Genomic DNA, 20,024 nt, shown 5'->3' on the forward strand with positions numbered 1-20,024 from the left:
GTATAATGATTTGTTTTCAATTTTGATCCCTTTTTAACCCCTTAAAAACTATTTTAACCAGCTAAAGACCCATAACAAAAATCCAATCATTGGAGGCCCCTAGCACCGCTCTGCGAATTTTAGTTTCGGAAGAGATAGAGTTTGAAAATATTGGAGACAGACATAGTGAGTTTTATATATATATATATATATTAGTGATGGAAGATTCCAAAATTACCCCCCCCCGATTCTGATACAATTACAGATTCTGATTATTCATAAATCTCTAAATATTTAACTATAGAGTTGTTATTTTTCTCCAATTACCATAAAAACATGTTAAATGTGCAGATATTTTCATAAACGTAGAAATACACTCGTGGTGGATGATCTATCGATTTTTGTTTTATTCGTTTAAAATCAATAAATATTTGCTATTTTATGATTATTACCAGCAATGAAAGATTTTGCTTTAAACAAAATCAAATAAGACAATTAAAAGAATCGTTTTTAGCATTGGAAAATAGGCACAAAATTTTCCAATTCCGATACGGATTCCCCCAAATTTTCAGATTCGAATTGTCCCAACACTAATCTATATGGCAAACAGAAAGACCCAGTTGCAACTAACATGAATCCAAGTGATTATTGCTTTGAGATTTTGGTCATGTGTTGCAATTTTAAGACTAAATTAAAAAAACAATTAAATATTTGTCTCTCATCCGATGAATAACCTCTCTCTCTTTGTTAGCTGCTCTCTATCTCCTTTTTAAGTGTACGTACGTACAGCTAACGCATGGGAAAGGGAGTATCAGAGAATGAAGACTAGCAACTGTGCAAATATGTAAATATAAAAAAAATAAACTTAGTACATATCTATGTCCAAAGTTTTTGTGTCACATATGTAAAAATGACCCTCCACTCTAAAACGAACTTTCCTTGCACATGTGATACTATAAAGTGGCCTGGGGTGGATTTGAGCCACTAAGTGCTAAGACGGGGAGGGGGGGGAGATAGACAAAGGAAGAGGAAATAGCTTAGAGTACACAAAGAAATCGGAAATATCCTACAATAGACAAAGAGATAGGAAAAAGGTTAGAATAAACAAAGAAATCGGAAATATCCTACAATTAACAATAAAGAGGAAATAGCTTAGGATAAACAAAGAAATCGGAAATATCCTACAATCAACCATAACAATAGAAACCTACTGATAAAACAGGGAAGGGCAGCTTCCGGTAGCCAGGGTGGGGTGGGCGACCTGTGATACCAATGTAGAGAGGACAGACAATTGACATCTAGATGCACTAGACAGCGGATGGAAGTTGGACAGTGACAGTTGAGATCTAGATTCGCTAGACAGCGGTTGGAAGTTGGACAGTGATAGTTGAACAGTTATAGAGTTGACTGTGAAATAAAGACGTGGACAATTTTAGAGTTGATTGTGAAACAGAGATAGACAAATGTAACATCGATAGAACAGGGGAAGACACACACACACTCACAAGTCCAACAGTCAACTTATATGTGAACATTGGCGTTTGTGTTTTTCCTTTGTTCATATTTCTATTTTGTGAACCGCATGTGTTCTCCTCGATAGTCGCCAACGAGAAAAGGATGATCTGGCCAAAAGAAGAACAGTTGAACGAAAAATCCACGGTATACGACGTTGGGAGTCTGCGCTTTGTCGAGGGAGCCCCACTTGGGGTTACACACAGATGGGACGCTCTAATGGTGAATATGATTTCCAAGGCCTTTTCAAGACATTTGCCATATTTCCAAGGCCTTTTCAAGACATTTGCCATATTTCCAAGGCCTTTACAAGACATTTGCCATATTTCCAAGGCTTTTACAATACATTTTCCATCTTTTCAAGGCAATAATAGAAAAAACCTTTTCAAGGCAAAAATTCAGAATTCAAGTACTTTTCAAGTGTGTACGAACCCTGCTTTGTGCAAACTGTTTATATAACATTAAAAATATTGAATATATAGATGTTAAGTTTTTTAAATTTCAATTTCTAAATTCTACGTGAAATTGAGAAAAGTCAAACAGTAAAAATTTTCTACTTACTAATTTGATATCGTTGATGAACTGTTTTCGCTCCTTGTTGAATGCTGGAATCTCAGGTCCTTTGATATGTTTGCTGGCTTCAATTCTTTCAGATTGGAGAGATGAGAGACAGCGGGCAAAGACAGCTTCACCTGAAATGGAAGCACTTGTCACATGATCTTAGAAATAGGAGGAGGAGGCTAAAAACCATGAAATTTAAATGTAACTATGTAAATTTAATCATTGGTTCATTTAAATCTGCATCGTTTGATCACATTAACAAAATTCATTGGTAGTATTGATGTATTCGTTGTCAGTTTACAAGTTTGTTTTTTTATAACAGATCTAATAAACATTATAAAATAAAAAAGGATGAAACCGGAAAAAGAATGAAACCGGAAAAAGAATGAAACCGGAAAAAGAATGAAACCGGAAAGAATGAAACCAGAAAGAATGAAACCGGAAAGAATGAAACCGGAAAGAATGAAACCGGAAAGAATGAAAAACAGAGAAAGTTTTTCATATTCAATGTAAAAAGACTAGGAGAAAAAAAATTTAGATAAAAGGAAATGGAAATATTTAAAGTCTGCAAAAACATTAAAAATATAACATTTATTGTAGTTATGGCGCCATATTTCTAACATTTTGGATTTAGGTTCTAATTAAAAATATTTCGAATAAAAAATAATATTTCTAAAATATTTCTAATAAAAAATAATATTTCTAAAATATTTTTAAAAGATATTTTTAAAATATTTATAAGAAATACATTCTTAAATATTTATAATAAACAAATCAGCCTAAAATTTATATACTCATGGACCTACACGAAGTAACCTTGCAAATGAAGATATAAGCAGGCGACCATAAAATTCCAACAAACTTTTACAAAAAAAAAAAAAAAAAAAAAAAAAAAATTCTTTTAATAAAATTTTTTCATCTTAACGTGTTCCAAAACCAGTTTTGTCTGTTAAGGTTTTAAACTTTTAATATTTCAAGTATTTTTACCAGCAATACTTCAAGCAAACCACTTTTTTTAATTTTTAAAATTAAATTATAATTATGCACCAACCTGATAGAAAATAAAACCTTACCAATTAAAGTGACTGGAGTTCCATATTGTAAAGCAGCTATGGCCGTCCATTTTCCGGTTCCTTTCTAAAAGAAAAAAAAAGAAAATTAGGCAAAGATTACAAAATTGTGAATCATTGCAACTTTGGGGGAAGAATTGCTGTTTTCTGAGTCGGAATCTAACACTTCTTGTTCGGTTAGATTTTGTATATTTATTTTATTCTTTTAGTCCTTACAGTCTATGAGTGAGGTTTCTGACAAAGGGAGAAGAATTGCTGTTTTCTGTGTTAGAATCTATCCATCTAACACTTATCGTGAGCTACTTTACAACCTTGAAGTAGTATTTTTTTTAGCTTCTTACAGTAAGTGGTTTCATGCCTTGTCTGGAGTGATTTACATAAAAAAAAAAAAAAAAAAATTAAAAATGATTGTTTGCTGCTAATGACACTTGAAAAATATCTAAGATACCTGCTCTAATTCTTCTGTAATTTTGGAAGAAAAAAAAAACTTTACATTTTTTTTTTAGTCGTCACTTATCAAGTTTTTTTTTCAGCCTTCACAAGTGTTGATTCAAAGTTAACGAGATTGACAGTTGAATGATGATTAATATTATGAGAGTATCGAAAATCTACACGCCACCTACTCAAAACAGCTGATCCAGAAAACACCAATTCTTTCCCCTTTTTCAGAAACATCACTCATAGAACATAACAAAATAGAGGTAGCAAAAGGACTGCCAAAAATAAACCCAAATTCACTTTTCTACTCTCCTATATACAAACGATCAAACGATCCTCGTGTTATGATGTTAGCAACCTTCAACGTTTCATGGATTGATAATTTGGATTATTTTGACTACTGTTCTCATCTTGAGCACAATTTTCACGTTTTGGTTGATGTAACCTCTGACCTTAAGGTGTATTTTGTCGAACTCTAGAATCTTTGTCAAATTTGGGAACCTGCACAGAATTTCAAACGGAACTCTTAATTTAACCCACCGGCAGTAGCAGAAGTTCTAAGTTTGCAATTATATTTTGAGTATATATATATATATATATATATATATATATATATTTACTATAATAATTATTTAAATACCTAAAGGCACTAGCGTTTCATCCTTTCAGGAATCATCAGTGCAGGGTGTCAGGATTAACGCCGACTGATAGACCCCGAACCCGGCAATGAAGCCATCATTTTATTTATATATATATATATATATATATATATATATATATATATATATATTGGATCAAAATTCTGGAAAGTAAAATTTACAAGGAATACAAAAATTTTTAATATTTTCCTTATTCCATGGAGTTTCAGTTGTATTTTTTTGTGTCGTTTCCACCCAATGAGTCTGTAGCATAATGGATAAAGCACTTGGTAAAATTCAGTTGTAATCGATTGTCTTCAAGTCCAATGTAAACAAGTTCTTGATGAACCGTCCCCCTAAGTAATCCAATTTACAAAATTTCCACTACTTATATTTACTACACTATAATCACATTGACTAATGCATACCCATAAACCCTTATCCTTGAATGGCCTCCAGGCCTTGATAAGTGATGACTCCTATGTAAAAAAAAAAAAAAAAATTTATACTCTTCTAAAGGTTTGTGGTTCAATTCGGTGTGAATGATATTAAAAAAATAAAATTACTCAAGACTTCTATTCAGTCATGGCTAATGAAATGAGAAGATGTTACCCCCATGGATGAAATGAAAGGTTCCGTTCAAAATTCTGTGCAGATTCCCAGAGTTTGACAGAAAAATTCCCAAGTTCAGCAAGATACACCCGAAGGTTGGAGGTTATATCAACCGAAACATTGTAAAAATAACACTCAAGATGAGAATAGTAGTCCGAAGACTTCAAATAATTCAGAGTGTTCATATTCAATTTTTAACCTACCTGTCCTGCAGTGTCTTTGATCTTTTCCAACAAGAAGTCACCACTTTCGTCTTTGTACCGTAAAATGTCTCTGGTGATTTCAATCAAATAGGACTCCAGTTCTTCATTGTTCCAATCATCAAATACCTTGAAAAGAAAAAAAATTAATAGATAAAATAAATAGATAAAATAAATAGATAAAATAAATAAAATTTAAAATAAGAACAAAAAATATCATGAAAAGATTTATAACTTTAATTCTAAGCAAAACTTTAAAATTAAATTTAAAAAAAATGTACTCACACTTCGAATGATAAAACTTTTATTTATGAACACAGAATGAAATGCAATAGCTTCAAATAGATAAGATAAATGTAACTGAAGAATCATGTTTGCAAATGTCCAAATTGATGACCATTATTGTCCAGACGACGCTGATAATGATAGTTCTGTGGGTGGCCAAGACCACAGTGTAGCATCTGTTCTGATGCTGCATTTTACCTTTTCTGTCCTCGGTCAATGGCGGAGAAATCCTTCATGACAATGAGACAATTTTTATTTTTGTTCCTATCCAGAGTGCCCCTTTTTGAGGAGCTGGATTTTTCCCACATTAAAAACCGAGCTTGTGGTCAATTTTGCTCTTGTGGGGAGGCAAGTAAATAAGAACACTGATAAAAGTGAAAGTACATTAATGCATGCACACACACATATATATATATATATATATATATATGCACTTTTACATTTTAAACACATCTTAAGTATATTCTAAATATTTTACATTTTTAACACTTTCTGAAGAAGACGCATCACAGAACGTCTATACAGTTAATGCATGCACATATATATATATATATATATATACATATATATATATAACTATTACACATGTTTCTGGATTGGTTGGTTGGTGTTTTTGTTTCGCAGCATGTCAACCCTTTTCGGATTTTGAAGAAAAATTTTTTTAATAGAATATATTTGTTTTCAAATCAGTTTCTATTTAACCCATAGTTGGGACCCTAACAGGTACGACCACTCCAGATCAGAGTGGACCTGGGAGCAATGGTAATTAAAGGGTGGCTGCACACTCCCCAAAGCCCGCAAGCTGGGGCCTCACCACTGGATATAGTTTAAGGTCATATCCAGGACCTTGTCTCTGGAAGCAGTTCAAGTTAAAATGTAACCTTTTTTATATTATAATTCTGAACAATTTTATTCAATCAATATAATGATTAAACAATACTGTATCAATTCAATTAAATTAAAAACAAAAAAATTATATTAAAGGGAGGTGGAAAAAGGACCAGCATGCAACAGTTGTTTTAAAAGTATATCATTTTGTATGACACCTATTTCACCATGACTGAGTAAAAGTATTTATGATATTTGAATTTCAACATTTTGTAAGATGTCCAATAGATTTTACTAGAAAAACATTTTATTGTAAATACATATCTATATTATATTTCGGTTTGTCCATGTTTGAGAAAAAGGAAAAGAGTGTAGTATCAGTTCTGATGAGGCACTCAGTATATTCTGATTTCTTTTAATTGAGACTATTTGAAAAAATTTTTTTTAATCTAGAGTTCTCCTTTTGGTAATTGGATTTTCCAGAACTGGGAGTGGACCTCTTAGAACTGCACAGGACCATATACTTACGTCAATTGACAGAGAACAAGCCATCTCAACAATGGTCATTACAAGAAAAAAGTATTTATGGTATTTAAATTTCAACATCTTGTGAGATGTCCAATCGATTTTACAAGAAAACGTCTAAATTATATTTCTCTTAGTCTGCCAGTCCATTCCACTTTTTCTCGGAAACTACTGTGCTGATCTAGCTGAAATTTTGTACAACTCTTCGTTATGATAAGGTGCAACAAACTAAGTATTTTTTTATTTTTATTACATTTTCACCCCAAACAAGGCACATTGCCACTTTGGTGTAGGGGGCTACTATCAGGGGCAGCAACTACTGGGGCACTATGTTGGGTTTTGGGCAGCAAGATGTCGGTTCACGTTACACTTGAACTTCTGCATGTCAGTACAGTTAGGGAAGCAGGAACCTGGAATGGAATTCCAGAGTCTAGCGGTTCTAGAGAAGAAACTACTGGAGTAGAAAGATCTTTTACATTTAGAGATCTCTATTGTGTGGGGGTGGGATTTAGCTGCCTGTCGGGTTTGTCGAGGGTGTCTACGTTGTGGGGGCACAAGTGTCTGCAGTTCGTCAGAGCATTCACCATTAAAATACTTGTAGAACAGGCAGAGGGATGCAACGTTTTGTCGATGGGACAGAGGCTGAAGCTTAGATGCCAGTTCAGGGCCTATCAGATTGGCGACTCTCTTTTGAACCTTGTCTAGGAGCGAGAGACCAGTAGCAGATGCACCAGCCCAAATGTGACAACAATACCCCATGGCGAATGGTGGCCTTATAGAGGTACAGGATACTTTCAGGTGTCAGTAGTTTTCTAGCACGGTAGAGAGAGCCTACCTTTTTCGCAGTGGCCCTGGCAATGTTTTCAATATAATTGTTCCAACTCATGTTTCCTGTGAACGTTAGGCCAAGCAGTTTGAAAGATGTACTCTCAGACAGGGAATCACTGGCCATTGCTATTCGTGGCAGAGAAGGTTTCTTGCAATTATTGAAGGAAACCAGTTTAGTCTTGGCAGCATTGAATGTGACCATCCATTTATGTTCCCATTCCACTACAGATTAGAGGTCATCCTCTAGTGTTTTTGCCATTTCTTTAGATATGTGTTCATTTGTTTTCCAAGTCATAAAATACGCATAAATATCATATTGTAATTCCTACAGAAACTGAGATATGTGCGAGATATATTCCAAATTTCAAGATGTTGACCATCTTTTTTTTGTTTCTTTTTTTTTTTTACAAGGTGGTCACCACTTATCAAGGCCCAGAAGCCACTCAGGGATAAGGGTTATTGTAAGTACAGTACGTTAGTGTGGATATTTAAAGTGTCTACTTAAGGGGGCGGTTCATCAGGAATTTGTTTACATTGGACTTGAAGACATCCAAGTTGTAGTCCGGTGGGAAGCAGGCAGACGGAACAGAGTTCCACAGGCGTGCAGTTCTAAGAAAGAAGCTTTGTTCATGGAATCCACGTTTTGATTTAGGCACAGATAAGGAGTGGGGGAAATTTTTCACAGTGGATTCAGCTAGACGGGTATTTTTCGTGAAAGATTGGTGAGGGGGGACCAGAGATTGGAGTTCAGACGAGTACCTGCCATGGAAATAACGATAAAACAAGGATAGGCTCACAACGTCTCTTCTGTGGGAGAGAGGTTGCAGGGTAGAGAAAAGGGCATCCCCACTAAGCCACGAAGTCTATTTTGTACTCTGTCAAGGCAGGATAGGCTGTTTTTAGCAGCTCCTGCCCAGATATGGCAACAGTATTCCATCCTTGAATGTTACTGGATTATTTTACAGGAGTTTAAATAAATTTATTTCTTTTAGATATTTTAAAATCTGCCGAGGATCCACTTCCTGGAATACTTTTCTAATACTTTCTGTTCCGAAATATTTCTCCTGGATGTGTTTATATCTTCTACACTCTGTCAGTAATGTTTTATAGTTATTTGTTGGTTGCAGAATGTGTAGTATGGAGCTTCCTCCGCTTTGATTAAGTAAGAATGGGTTAGTTTTGCATGTCCAATTCTTATTCGTTTCAGTGCAATCTCCTCCCTTCTTCTCTTCAAGGCTTTTTGCTTTTATTTTTGATTCTAGGCTGATGTTCATACAACAGGCTGAAAAGTCTATAATTTCATAAAAAATATTTTGTGTTGTGTGTTCTTTCAAATACAAAAACAGGCTCCATTTCATACCTGACAAAGTTCAAACACCTGTAAATCAGAAACCACAATTAGTTCAGAGCTGTAATTTGCCACATAATCTATAGAGATATAAATCATTGCACATGCAAAGTTTCAGCTAGTTCAGACAACTGGAAATTGGTTAGCAGCATTACGTATTGAAGTGCTCGTCAGATCTTGCCTACTTTGCCTACTATGCATGAATTCATTTCAGACGGACACGATTGTCTGACTTTCTATTTGCTTTTCAATTTAAGTCTCTCTAATGCTTGTATTTGAATTATCATACGATAATTAGGTGTTTGTAACGTTAACGGCAGAAGGAGGGCAACTAGATTTCTGATCATGTTTGAGTTCACAATGCCGGCGTTTTACAAAATCAGATAATGGGGCATCGTTGATATTTAATTCCATATAAACAGTGCATACAATGATTCCAAGTTGTTTACACCTGTTTCCAAACAATGTTTATTTACAGTTATACAAAATAACACAAAATTTGTTTCCAATAGCATCTTTCTTCAGAACAGAATTTGGGGAGCAGTCTTATTTATAACCAACAAAGAAAGAATAACATTGTCCAAGAAACAAAGAACCTTTCAACTGTAATCTGGTCTCTTCCCGAGATGTTAGGGGTTTGACTTGGCTGAGGAAGCTTCTTAACTTCAGTTATTGAACTGCTGGTTCGCATTCATGTAGGAGATGGAATTATTCACTTTTTTTGCTCTCTACTTGGCTGACAACATCCCATCTCATATATGAAATATGTAATGTCAGTGAGGAGGTGCAGGTTGTTAGGCTTCAGACAACCAATGATCCAACAACAAGTGTTGCTCAACTTTTTGGCATGTATTGATCGTTCCCAAACAGAACAAACATATGCCAGAACAGCACAAGACAAAGGCAATGATGAGATATTGAAACAAATATACTTTGCGTTCATCTTTTCCATTACATTGGTTTGATTTCATCATTAACAAAACAATGGCATTTAATAAAACATCCAAACCTGAGCCATTTCGGTTGGCGTCATCTGCAGCACGTCTTTCATGATATGATACGCTTCACATATTAGCTGCATGTCGCCATATTCAATCCCATTATGCACCATTTTTACAAAATGTCCGGCGCCTTCCTGACCAACCTACAAAAGAGAAAAACAAACATTATTGTGAATAAATGAATAATGCCAATATGTCTGTTACCAAAACATGGTACACCATTAATAAAAAAAAAATAAATAAATAAAAAAATTCTAAATCACCAAACCCTTTCTCCCTCTCTATTCAGTTAATGCCACTTTTCCCAGAAGTCAGATACTGTTTGATATTTAACAAGCTCCTTCTCCAGTCTTCAAGTCAATTATATCCAAATTCTGCTCTATATAGTCTTATTCAATCACTTACTTCCAAGTTTTCCTTGGCTGGTCAAACTTCCCGCGATTTAAGACATCCATGCTTCTACAGTGAATTACAAATGTCCTGTATGATGAAAATAAAGTCTGGTGGTATTTTTGGATGAATACTTGATATAATCATATCCTTCCTGGATAAGAGAAAAATCCAAGTTTTCTTCAATGGCTATACATCCAAACATAATATTAATTCAGTTGAACACTATGCTCTATAAATCAAAATAATCAGCATAACCAATTTGTCCGACACTAATCAAATGTAGTGCTTTTATTAAATCCCGTGTTGAATTTCATCAGATTTTACATTGCAGATCCTTGTGTGTTACTCCAATCGACAATCGCCGACCTATCAACGCTGTTTCCATGGTCGTCTCTTCTCGCTGTATTGTCTCTCACATAGGTAGTTGCCAAGGGAGGGGTTCACACAGGTCCACAAGTATAAAAAAAACAAAAAACAAAAAAAAAAAAAAAAAAGAAACACATTCTGCAAATATCAGTTGCTGCGTGCGTATGACACCATCAACCCTCTACCCACTAAGATCCAAATCTACGTTCTGTCGAGGCTGTATTCATCAGTTGGTGGCAGCTCCTCTTGATCTCGTAAAGCTCTCTCGATTTGGTTCAAGCCACAAAAACTGCCCATAAACTAACTCTAAATATATCTACACTTACGTCCACCATATCTTGATTAACAATCTTATTTCAGTTCCCTTTTGTGGATGTTGGTGAACCACTATATATATATATTATTTAGTTAGTTATAAAATATATATGGCAATTAAGCTACACTGAATATTCCGCGTTTCATCCACTCTATGCACATAAGCCTGAAGAATCCTAGAGTGGATGAAACGCGGAATATTCAGTGTAGCTTAATCGCCATATATAATTCATAACTAACTAGCTAGCTCTACCTACGTATTGAGCACTTTTGAAGTAAATACTTAAAGTTTACGCATAAATTTATACTTTCGTATATTAATTTTATGTGAGTAAATGTAGTTTTATATATATATATATTTGTTCTGCTAATGAACTTATTTAAGGCTTTTTTGTTATATTTTCTTTTAATTACTAACACTTTGGGGGGGGGGGCATCAATAGTATCCCATGATCATGGATATCTCATTGTGCTAGAGTCAGGTGCACTGCAGTCAGATGGGTGCAGGTCCATCATATAATACAACATTCTTCACTAGATGGAGAGAAAGGTCAGCAGTTATCACATCATTATCATTAATACAACGATTATTAATACATTAATAAGACACCAGTTGTTCAATTTATGGGTTGTTTGTTTCAAAACATATCAACCCTTCCATATGTTACTAGCCTGGGTGCCCAGCGTTGCTCGGGTGCTTGAAGTTTGTTGAGCAAAAAAAGTGATAGTAGGTAAGCAGGCTCGAACCCATGACGCAAAGGCGGAAAAGAAAGTGAAAGAAAACTTGATGTCTTATCGCTACTCCATGACACCACCGGAAGTTCGGAACGTTAAAATTAGGAAAAGTCAATCCAACCGATATGATGGCTCACAAAAAATTTACCTTGCCTTGTAGAAAACTGCCCAGTTAAGGGTGATGGAATTAATGTTTTTGGCCAATTTTCCGATATTGTTGTCCGAGATGTCGAGCTTCAAAATGATACCGATCTCGTGAAAATCCGTTGCCTCTGTCGAACGTTTTAGGCAAACATACATTTAAATAGACAGATGAGATTTATATTATAGATGTTAGATGGAAGCAGATTTCAACCTGGAAATAATTAAACATTTTAAATTTAAGAGAAGTAACCCTCTGCCATCAAGATCAAAGTGTAGTCTCTGTTCTTTAGATGCTGCACTTCAATTTCTTGTTCTCTGTCGGTGGAGGAGAGCTCCTTCACGACTGAGACAATTTTTATTTTTGTTCCTTTTCTCCACATTAAAAAATGACCCTGGTGTCTAACTGTCCCGTGGGGAGGCATTGTAAATAGGAACCCTCTGCCATTTGTTATCTCCCTTGAGATAAATAGCAGAGTTATGGCCCTTACATTTGTCAGCTGACTTTGGGAGAATAACATTCAGTGGAGTACTTGCTCAGCAACAAGAAATTAATTACATTCTCATTACAAAGCATTCCTTTTACAGTTGTAATTATATAGTGAATAATTATGTGTTTATGCATACAGAAGCGTTTTCATCCAATTTATTTCTTCATATTTGTGTTTCACTATTCACAAAGACAACTCTGCGCAAAATTAGACTTTTTAAACCCTGCATAGTTTCTAAATGTAACTTTCAGATGACTACTGTTTTCATCTTGAATGCTATTCTCATGTTTTCGCCAATGTAATCCTCGATCTTCAGGTGCATCTTGTCAAACTGGACCTTTTACTATTTTCATTCAGTCAGCCAAGTAGAAGTTTTAAGTAATTTTGACTATTTTTTTGTATTTAGATTGTTTGAACTATTGTTCTCATCCTTTTTTTTTCCGCAATGTTTCACCTGATGTAAACTCCCGAAGACTTACTTAAAACTATTATTACTTAGCACTTTATCCACTGTGCAGCAGACAGAGTTTGACAAGACGCACCTGAAGAAGCTTTGAGATTCCATTGTAGGTATCGCGAGAATAAAATTTAAGATGAAAACAGTAGTCCGAATAATTCCAAATTATCAATCCCCATCTCAAAATACTGAAACATAGCTTTCGGAAATCAGTTAAAAAAAAAAAAAAATCACATAGCACACTTAAATTTCTAAAAATTATAAGGTCCAAAATAGAGCACTTACGGAGTTTGAGACGATTATCTAAGGGAGATAATTAGCATCGACTAAGCAAAAAAATAAGCATTTATTTTTTTTTGGAGACGCTAAAATAATCGATTAAACAACGAAACAATTTCAATAAAAAAATAAATAAAAAATAAAATTTAAGAAAAAAAAAACAAAAAAAAAAAACGACCTCGTCTTCACAAGAGCATAGTCCCCGAACTAAAAATAAAAAAACAGTTTACAAAAAAAAAAAAAAAAAAAGGACGGGGGGGACTTTTTCTTTCTTTTAAAATAATTACTGAAACAGTTGGTTTATTAATGATCTATATATTAATATGATAGTGTATGTATTATTTTGTGTGTGATGCGTAAATCTTTTTCCTTTTGTTTAATTGTTATGACTTTCCATTTCTTGTAATAAATAATTTTACTCAGAATTCTTCATAAGTTTTGGTTTCAGTTTTGATTACAACTGAAGGAAGTTTTTTTTTCTTCATAAGTTTTGGTTTCAATTCAAGCTGATGCACTCAAGTCATATGGATATACTTTTTTTATTTTTTAAATTGCAACTTTATAATATAAGAATCGATAAAAAATTGACTATATATGAAATCTGCATAAATTAACATATTTAAGTGTATTTCACATTTAATGTCTCAAATAGTGATGGGATCATTTCAATATTTTTCCTCGATTCTGATACAATTACCGATTCCATACTAAATTCCTGATTCTGATTCTTTATAAATCTCTAAATATTTAACTATAAATGCTTATTTTGTCCCCGATTACCGTAAAAAACATGTTAAATGTGAAGATACTTTCTCAAACATAAAAACACACTTGCGTGGTGGGGTGATCTAAAGATTTTAGTTTTACTGGAAATTTAAAATCAATAAATACAAATATTTATTATTTTATTATTACTACCAGCAAAGATTTTTTTTAAAAGCAAAATCAAATAAGAAAAAGAAGATAATTAAAGGAATCACTTTTGGAATCAGAAAAAGAGCCACAAATTTTCCCCGATTCCAATACCCCAAAAAGTTCCAATTTTTCTCATTCTCGATTCAGATTAATTGTCCCAACACTAGTATCAAATTATCTTAAAAAAAAAAAAAAAAAAAAAAAAAAAAAAAAAAAAAAAAAAAAAAAAAAGAAAGAAAGAAAGATTTTTGCTTAGTTGATGCTAGTTATCTCCCTTACATAACTGTCTCAAACTCTGTAAGTGTCCAAAATAGTACATACCCAGTCACAGCAAGGTTCATCGCCACTTTTAGCACAAATTGCTTGAAATATATTCTTCACATGAGGCCTGCCAATGAAAAATGAAACAATATTAAAATATCTCTTAGTTAACCATGACCATAATGATTTAGCATAGTATGCAATGATGTCCATTAGGATCGTCATGTAACCAGCCACTTACGGAAATCGCTTGAGACAAAGCATGAAACTACTTGTGTAATGCTGCAGTTAAGGAAAGAAATAAAAAATCCCTGTCAGCATTTTTTCTTGAGCAAACTGCATTTATCATTTTTATTCTCCCGCTTCGACACCACTTAAAACGTCTCTCCTCCTTCCGACCACATGGCGGCCTATTCTCATTCTCGCTTTTACACATCCATTTTCTTCGACGCGCACTTTGCTTCTCCCCTTAAGCAGGATGTGTCCCTTTTGTCTTTTTCTTGTCGCACCAACTTGTGTGTACTTCCTAATTTACATATGCACGTTTTTCGGCTATTGCTGCTAATCTCTTTGTGATCCAGCCATCCTTTGCTGTTGCTGATTTTTTCCCACGCGCTCATATGCACTATATTACACTTGATGTAAGGAGCTAACAGGAATGAAACATGATTTTTGCAAAGACAGGAGATGTCTATTGACAAAAAAAAAAAAAAAAACAAGTGAAGTATGCATGGTCCCCTGTGAGTGCACAGTGAACGAGGCATAAAAAAAAAAAATGGCTAAGTTCAGCATTTGTCCCTCCTCTAATTATCCCCAAACATCTCCAGGGGATGTCAAATCCTGGTCAAAATGAACAAACGGTGCAGTTTTAGGCCTTAACATATGTAAATTTGAGTTCTGTACCATGCAAAAAAAAAAAAAAAAAAAAAAAATGACTAAGTCCATCATAAAATAGCAAGCTCTTTTTAATTCAGTATATACAATTAAGTCATGGAACCAAGCGAATACACTCCATCAGACACTTGTCATATTCCCAGTACCTTGCTTCTTAGTGTTTTTTAATCATTGAAGCCTGATATCTAACAAGCAATTTCGTAAATACAAACTTACAAAATTATTAACCATTTCGGCAGAGTACTTTTTTGGATGTCTATGTGTCTAACAGAGGAGGCCATCCCTAAAAAAGCAGACATTTTTTCACACTCACAATTGTTGACATAGGTATTTACTTCCCACCGCAGGAAGATATGACAAGATCGGAAAAGATGGGGGGGGGGGGGGCAAGCCGGTGTCCCAAAAGGACGAGCACGCTGGTCATTCATACATTTCTCTGGCCATACATATATGCTACACGTGCACTTTTGATGAGTTACTGTAGACAAAAGAATTTCATTATCATTAAAAATAAAGCCCATTTACCAAGCAGCTTCCGATCCTCCAGGCATCATCGAAGGTCCGTAACGAGCGCCCTCTTCGCCACCACTCACACCAGTTCCAATGTAGAGGAATCCTTGACTTTCCAGTTCTTTACAGCGACGCTTGAAAGTGAAAAAAGTAAAAATAATTTTAAAGTCGTATTATTTGGATTCATTGAACTTGAGTGTGATTTTCACAACATTTCAGTCGATGTAACCTCCGATCTTCTTCAGGTGTATCTTGTCAAACTTGATAGTTCGTCGAACTCAGGAATTTGGATGGAATTTCGAATGGAACCCTTTATTTCATGGGGGTAGCATGCTCTTGTTCTGTCAGCCATGACTGGATAAAGGTTCTAAGTAATTTGTAATTGTATTTTTCCGTTGCCCACACTGAGGATTGAACCTTCAACCTTCAGGAGAGTATCACTTTTACAATTGATTTTTTCCAAGTACTCTAACCACTGCGCCACGGGTCCTTGCATATGAAAATCACACTCAAGATGAGAACAGTAGTTCGAATAATCCAAATAATACGAATAACCAATCATCTCAAAGATTCCAAAACGTCATAATTTGAAAGGTTTTCATAACAAACTGTATTTAAAAAAAAGAAAAAAATATATCATTATTATATTTTAATAAATTGATATATTGAGATTAAAAATTAAGATTAAAGATTAAATGGAGGAAGAGGGGGGGAATGAGTGAGGGTAAGAGAAAAAAGGGGAAGGGATAAAAAGGGGGATAAGGATAAAAAGGGAGAAAAAGAAAAATGAGAAGGGTGGAGTAGAAAAATGGGGAGAAAGGAAAAGAGAGGGGATTGGAAGAGGAGAGCGATGTAGGGAACAGGTAGAACAGGCTGACGATATTTTTTATTTGAGTGGAGTGGTGGGGTAAGTGAAGATGAAATTTTAGGAAAATGAATAAAAAAAAAGTCATATTAGAATACGATGCGATTCTTTTTAGTTACCGTCGTATCATGATACTCTGAATTTCCACCATCGATAATTATGTCCCCTTTCTCAAGCAATGGAACCTAGAAAAAAAAAAAAAAAAATTGAAACAAGCAAAAGTTTGATTTAGTATATAATTTATAAAAAAACACCAATAAGCAACAAAATTTTAAATAATTTCTTTTAATGATGCAGGAGGTGGCATGTTGCACATGACCTAGCCACCTGAAATGTTGAGCACATAAAGCATCTAAAATCCCAATAGTACAAAGATTCTGATAAAGTACAGAGCAAATAATCCCTCTAGTTAACTTCTGAACATCCACTTGATCATGGCATGGTCGTTATGTCAAAACCATTGCAAGTCAGCCGCGATGATCATGTCATGATGAAGTGGATAAATCCTTTCAGCCGCACTCTGAAGAGCATTAGGGAGATTTTTGGATTTCTCACATATTCTGCACTTCAGCTGGCTTGGCCATGCACAGTGTGCTACCTCGTGCATTAACTCCATAACAAGCACGGTTATCCCAAACATAAGCTGACATGGTATTGTAAACAAACACGGATGGAATTTCATGAACAACATTATTATTGTTTGAAAAAATTTTTTTTGCAAATTAGTCCACTGGGCAAACGAACTGCAAGCACTTGTGCCCCCATGACGTAAACACCCTCGACAAACCCGACAGGCTGCAAAATCCCACCCCCACACAGTAGAGATCCCCAGATGTAAAAGGTCTTTCTACTCCAATAGTTTCTTCCCCAGAACCGCTAGACTTTGGAATTCCATTCCAGGTCCCTGCTTCCCCAGCTGTATTGACGTGCAGAAGTTCAAGTGTAACGTGAACTGACATCTTGCTACCCAAATCCCTAAATAGTACCCCAGTAGTTGTTGCCCTTGATAGTAGCCCCCTACACCAAAGTGGCAATGTGGCTTGTTTGGGGTGGAAATGTAATAAAAAAAAAATAAGATAAAATAAAAATATAACCAATGGAAGATTGATTCTATAATAATACATACTCCAAATAAATTAAAATATCATGTTTAAGTGTATTGTACAACCGGGCAATGCCGGAAGTCCAGCTAGTTTGGTGATATTTGCGCTACATAAATGATGCCACCCAAAAACAAAGATGATCATTCAGAGACTGGAGAGTTCAATTTTCATCGGTTCCAAAACGGCTGAGCCTATCTTTTGCAAATTTCAGACGGAATTTCATGAATGACATTATTATTATTATTTAAAAATTTTTTTGTTGTTTTGCAAATTAATCCACTGCGCAAATTATTCCTCATAATATATAATAATCAGCAGAGGATTGATTTTATAACGATACATACGCAATCTGCATAAATTAAAATATGTTTAAGTATATTGTACGACCGGGCAATGCCGGCCGTTCAGCTAGTTTGTTGATATTTGCACTACATAAATGATGCCACCCAAAAACATTTATAAAAGAAGAAAAACTATTTTTAAGATCGTTAAGCTCAAATATAAGCTGACGTGATATTGTAAACAAACACAGACGGAATTTCATGAACGACATTATTAAAAAAAATTTTTTTGCAAATTAGTCCACCAGGCAAATTATTGCTCGTAATATATAATAATCAATAGAGGATTGATTTTATAACAATACATACTCCAAATAAATTAAAATATCATGTTTAAGTGTATTGTACAACCGGGCAATGCCGGATGTCCAGCTAGTTTGGTGATATTTGCGCTTACATAAATGATGCCACCCAAAAACATAAACAAGATGATCATTCAGAGACTGGAGAGTTCAATTTTCATCGGATTCTTTTTAACTTACCAATTTATTGATGAAATCATCAACTGCTTGACCAGCTTTGACCAACAACATTACCCGACGAGGTTTCTTCAATTTGGATACCATGTCTTCAAGAGAAGTAGCGCCAATCACTTTGGTGCCCTTCGCTTCGTTCTCAAGGAATTGTGTCACTTTTGAGACTGTTCTGTTGAAGGCACATACCTAAGAAAAAAAAAAAAAAAAATGGAGAAAAAACAAAATTAAAAAGATTGACTTTCTGAAATTCAAAGAAATAATGCTTATGAATTAAAAATATTAATCAACTATTGTTTTATAAATGATATCATCATCATATCGCTTGTAACAGACATGACATTTATAAACGATATATCATTATCTATAAATATAAAAGCGAAAATGTATGTATGTATGTATGTGTGTGCGTGTTCGCTTTTTCTGTGTGTCTACAAAAGGCTTCTTTCAGAGAAGCAGTCGGTCGGTTCACAACTTTTTAAAACTTTTTATATCACATATAAATCGTAATATCTCACAGTTAACGAAGCTCGCCTGTCTATTTAATTTGCTCGATTTCAAGAAGATAAATATTCAATATTTGTCGCTCGCCGCATGTGGGTTAGTCTTTTTCCTATAACATCTTGGGGGGAAAAAAAAAGCGTTCAGTAAATACTATCCCGCAGTCAAACTTGACCTCATTAACTCATTAAAACGGGTACCTGCTAAATCCAATTAATTAAATAAATTCAAACGTGTTTCCGTTAGCATCTCGCGGTGGGGCAATGGTTAACGTCGCACTTTTTTTTTTTCACACTTTAATTTATAACTTTGCCTCAACGGTTCGGGTTTGATCCTCATACTTACTTTTTTTTTTACCCCCCCCCCCCACCTTCAAACACCCGGGAAACGCCGGGTACTCCTCGCTAGTCAGTTATAAAGATTTAAAAAATTAAGTATAACAATAACTGCAGTAATAAAAAAGATGATACCAGCTATCGCTATGTTCTATTTATTCATAAATATATGCATATAAAATATTATAGCTATAAGCCCCTTTAAATAAAATTAAAGTTGGGGCCTATTTGTGAATTGAGAATAAAGACACGTATTAACTTGTATCCTCAGTCTTTGTTAAGACATGTATCTAGGAGAAGGAAAACTCTGATGTAAAACCCGAGGTCTACTGTATGCTTTATCTCTGGCATTAAATTGCACAACTGAAATTAGCAGTAGTTTCAAAAAGTGTGGATGGTTTTATACAAAACCTTCACCATTATAAACAAATCAGCTGCGTCAATTTCCAAAAGTTGCTATGTAAACCTAACACTAAAATCGATGGGAAAATCCATCTATAAAAATATAAAAGCGAAAATGTATGTATGTATGTATGTTCGCGAAAATGTATGTATGTAATGTATGTGTGTTCGCTTTTTCTGTATGTCTACAAAAGTTTTTTTTCAGAGAAGCGGTCGCTTGCTTCACAACTTTTTAAAACTTTTTATATCACATATAAATCGTAATATCTCACAGTTAACAACGAAGCTCGCCTGTCTATTCAATTTGCTCGATTTCGGGAAGATAAATATTCGACATTTGTTGCTCGCCACATGTGGGTTAGTCTTTTTCCTATAACATCTTGGGAAAATAAAAATAAAAAAAAGCGTTCCGCAGTAAATGA

The 20,024-nt window shown here is 34.5% G+C and overlaps 1 protein-coding gene across 1 annotated transcript in view; it reads right to left on the reverse strand.

Annotated features, from left to right (window-relative positions):
• The window catches only part of LOC145255634 (6-phosphogluconate dehydrogenase, decarboxylating-like), a 54,977-nt gene that overhangs the window by 11,467 nt on the left and 23,486 nt on the right, over nt 1-20,024 (reverse strand). The window contains exons 3-10 of the mRNA XM_080114163.1: nt 18,374-18,553; nt 16,567-16,632; nt 15,598-15,716; nt 14,239-14,305; nt 9,834-9,968; nt 5,014-5,139; nt 3,126-3,189; nt 2,053-2,183 (exon numbers count right to left, since the gene is read on the reverse strand). Coding sequence (XP_079970289.1) covers nt 2,053-2,183; nt 3,126-3,189; nt 5,014-5,139; nt 9,834-9,968; nt 14,239-14,305; nt 15,598-15,716; nt 16,567-16,632; nt 18,374-18,553 — 888 coding nt within the window. The remainder of the gene's footprint in view (nt 1-2,052; nt 2,184-3,125; nt 3,190-5,013; nt 5,140-9,833; nt 9,969-14,238; nt 14,306-15,597; nt 15,717-16,566; nt 16,633-18,373; nt 18,554-20,024) is intronic.

The sequence above is a fragment of the Euprymna scolopes genome, chromosome 31 (assembly GCF_053919585.1).
Source record: "Euprymna scolopes isolate OS-2025 chromosome 31, ASM5391958v1, whole genome shotgun sequence".
Taxonomy (NCBI): Eukaryota; Metazoa; Mollusca; class Cephalopoda; order Sepiida; family Sepiolidae; genus Euprymna; species Euprymna scolopes.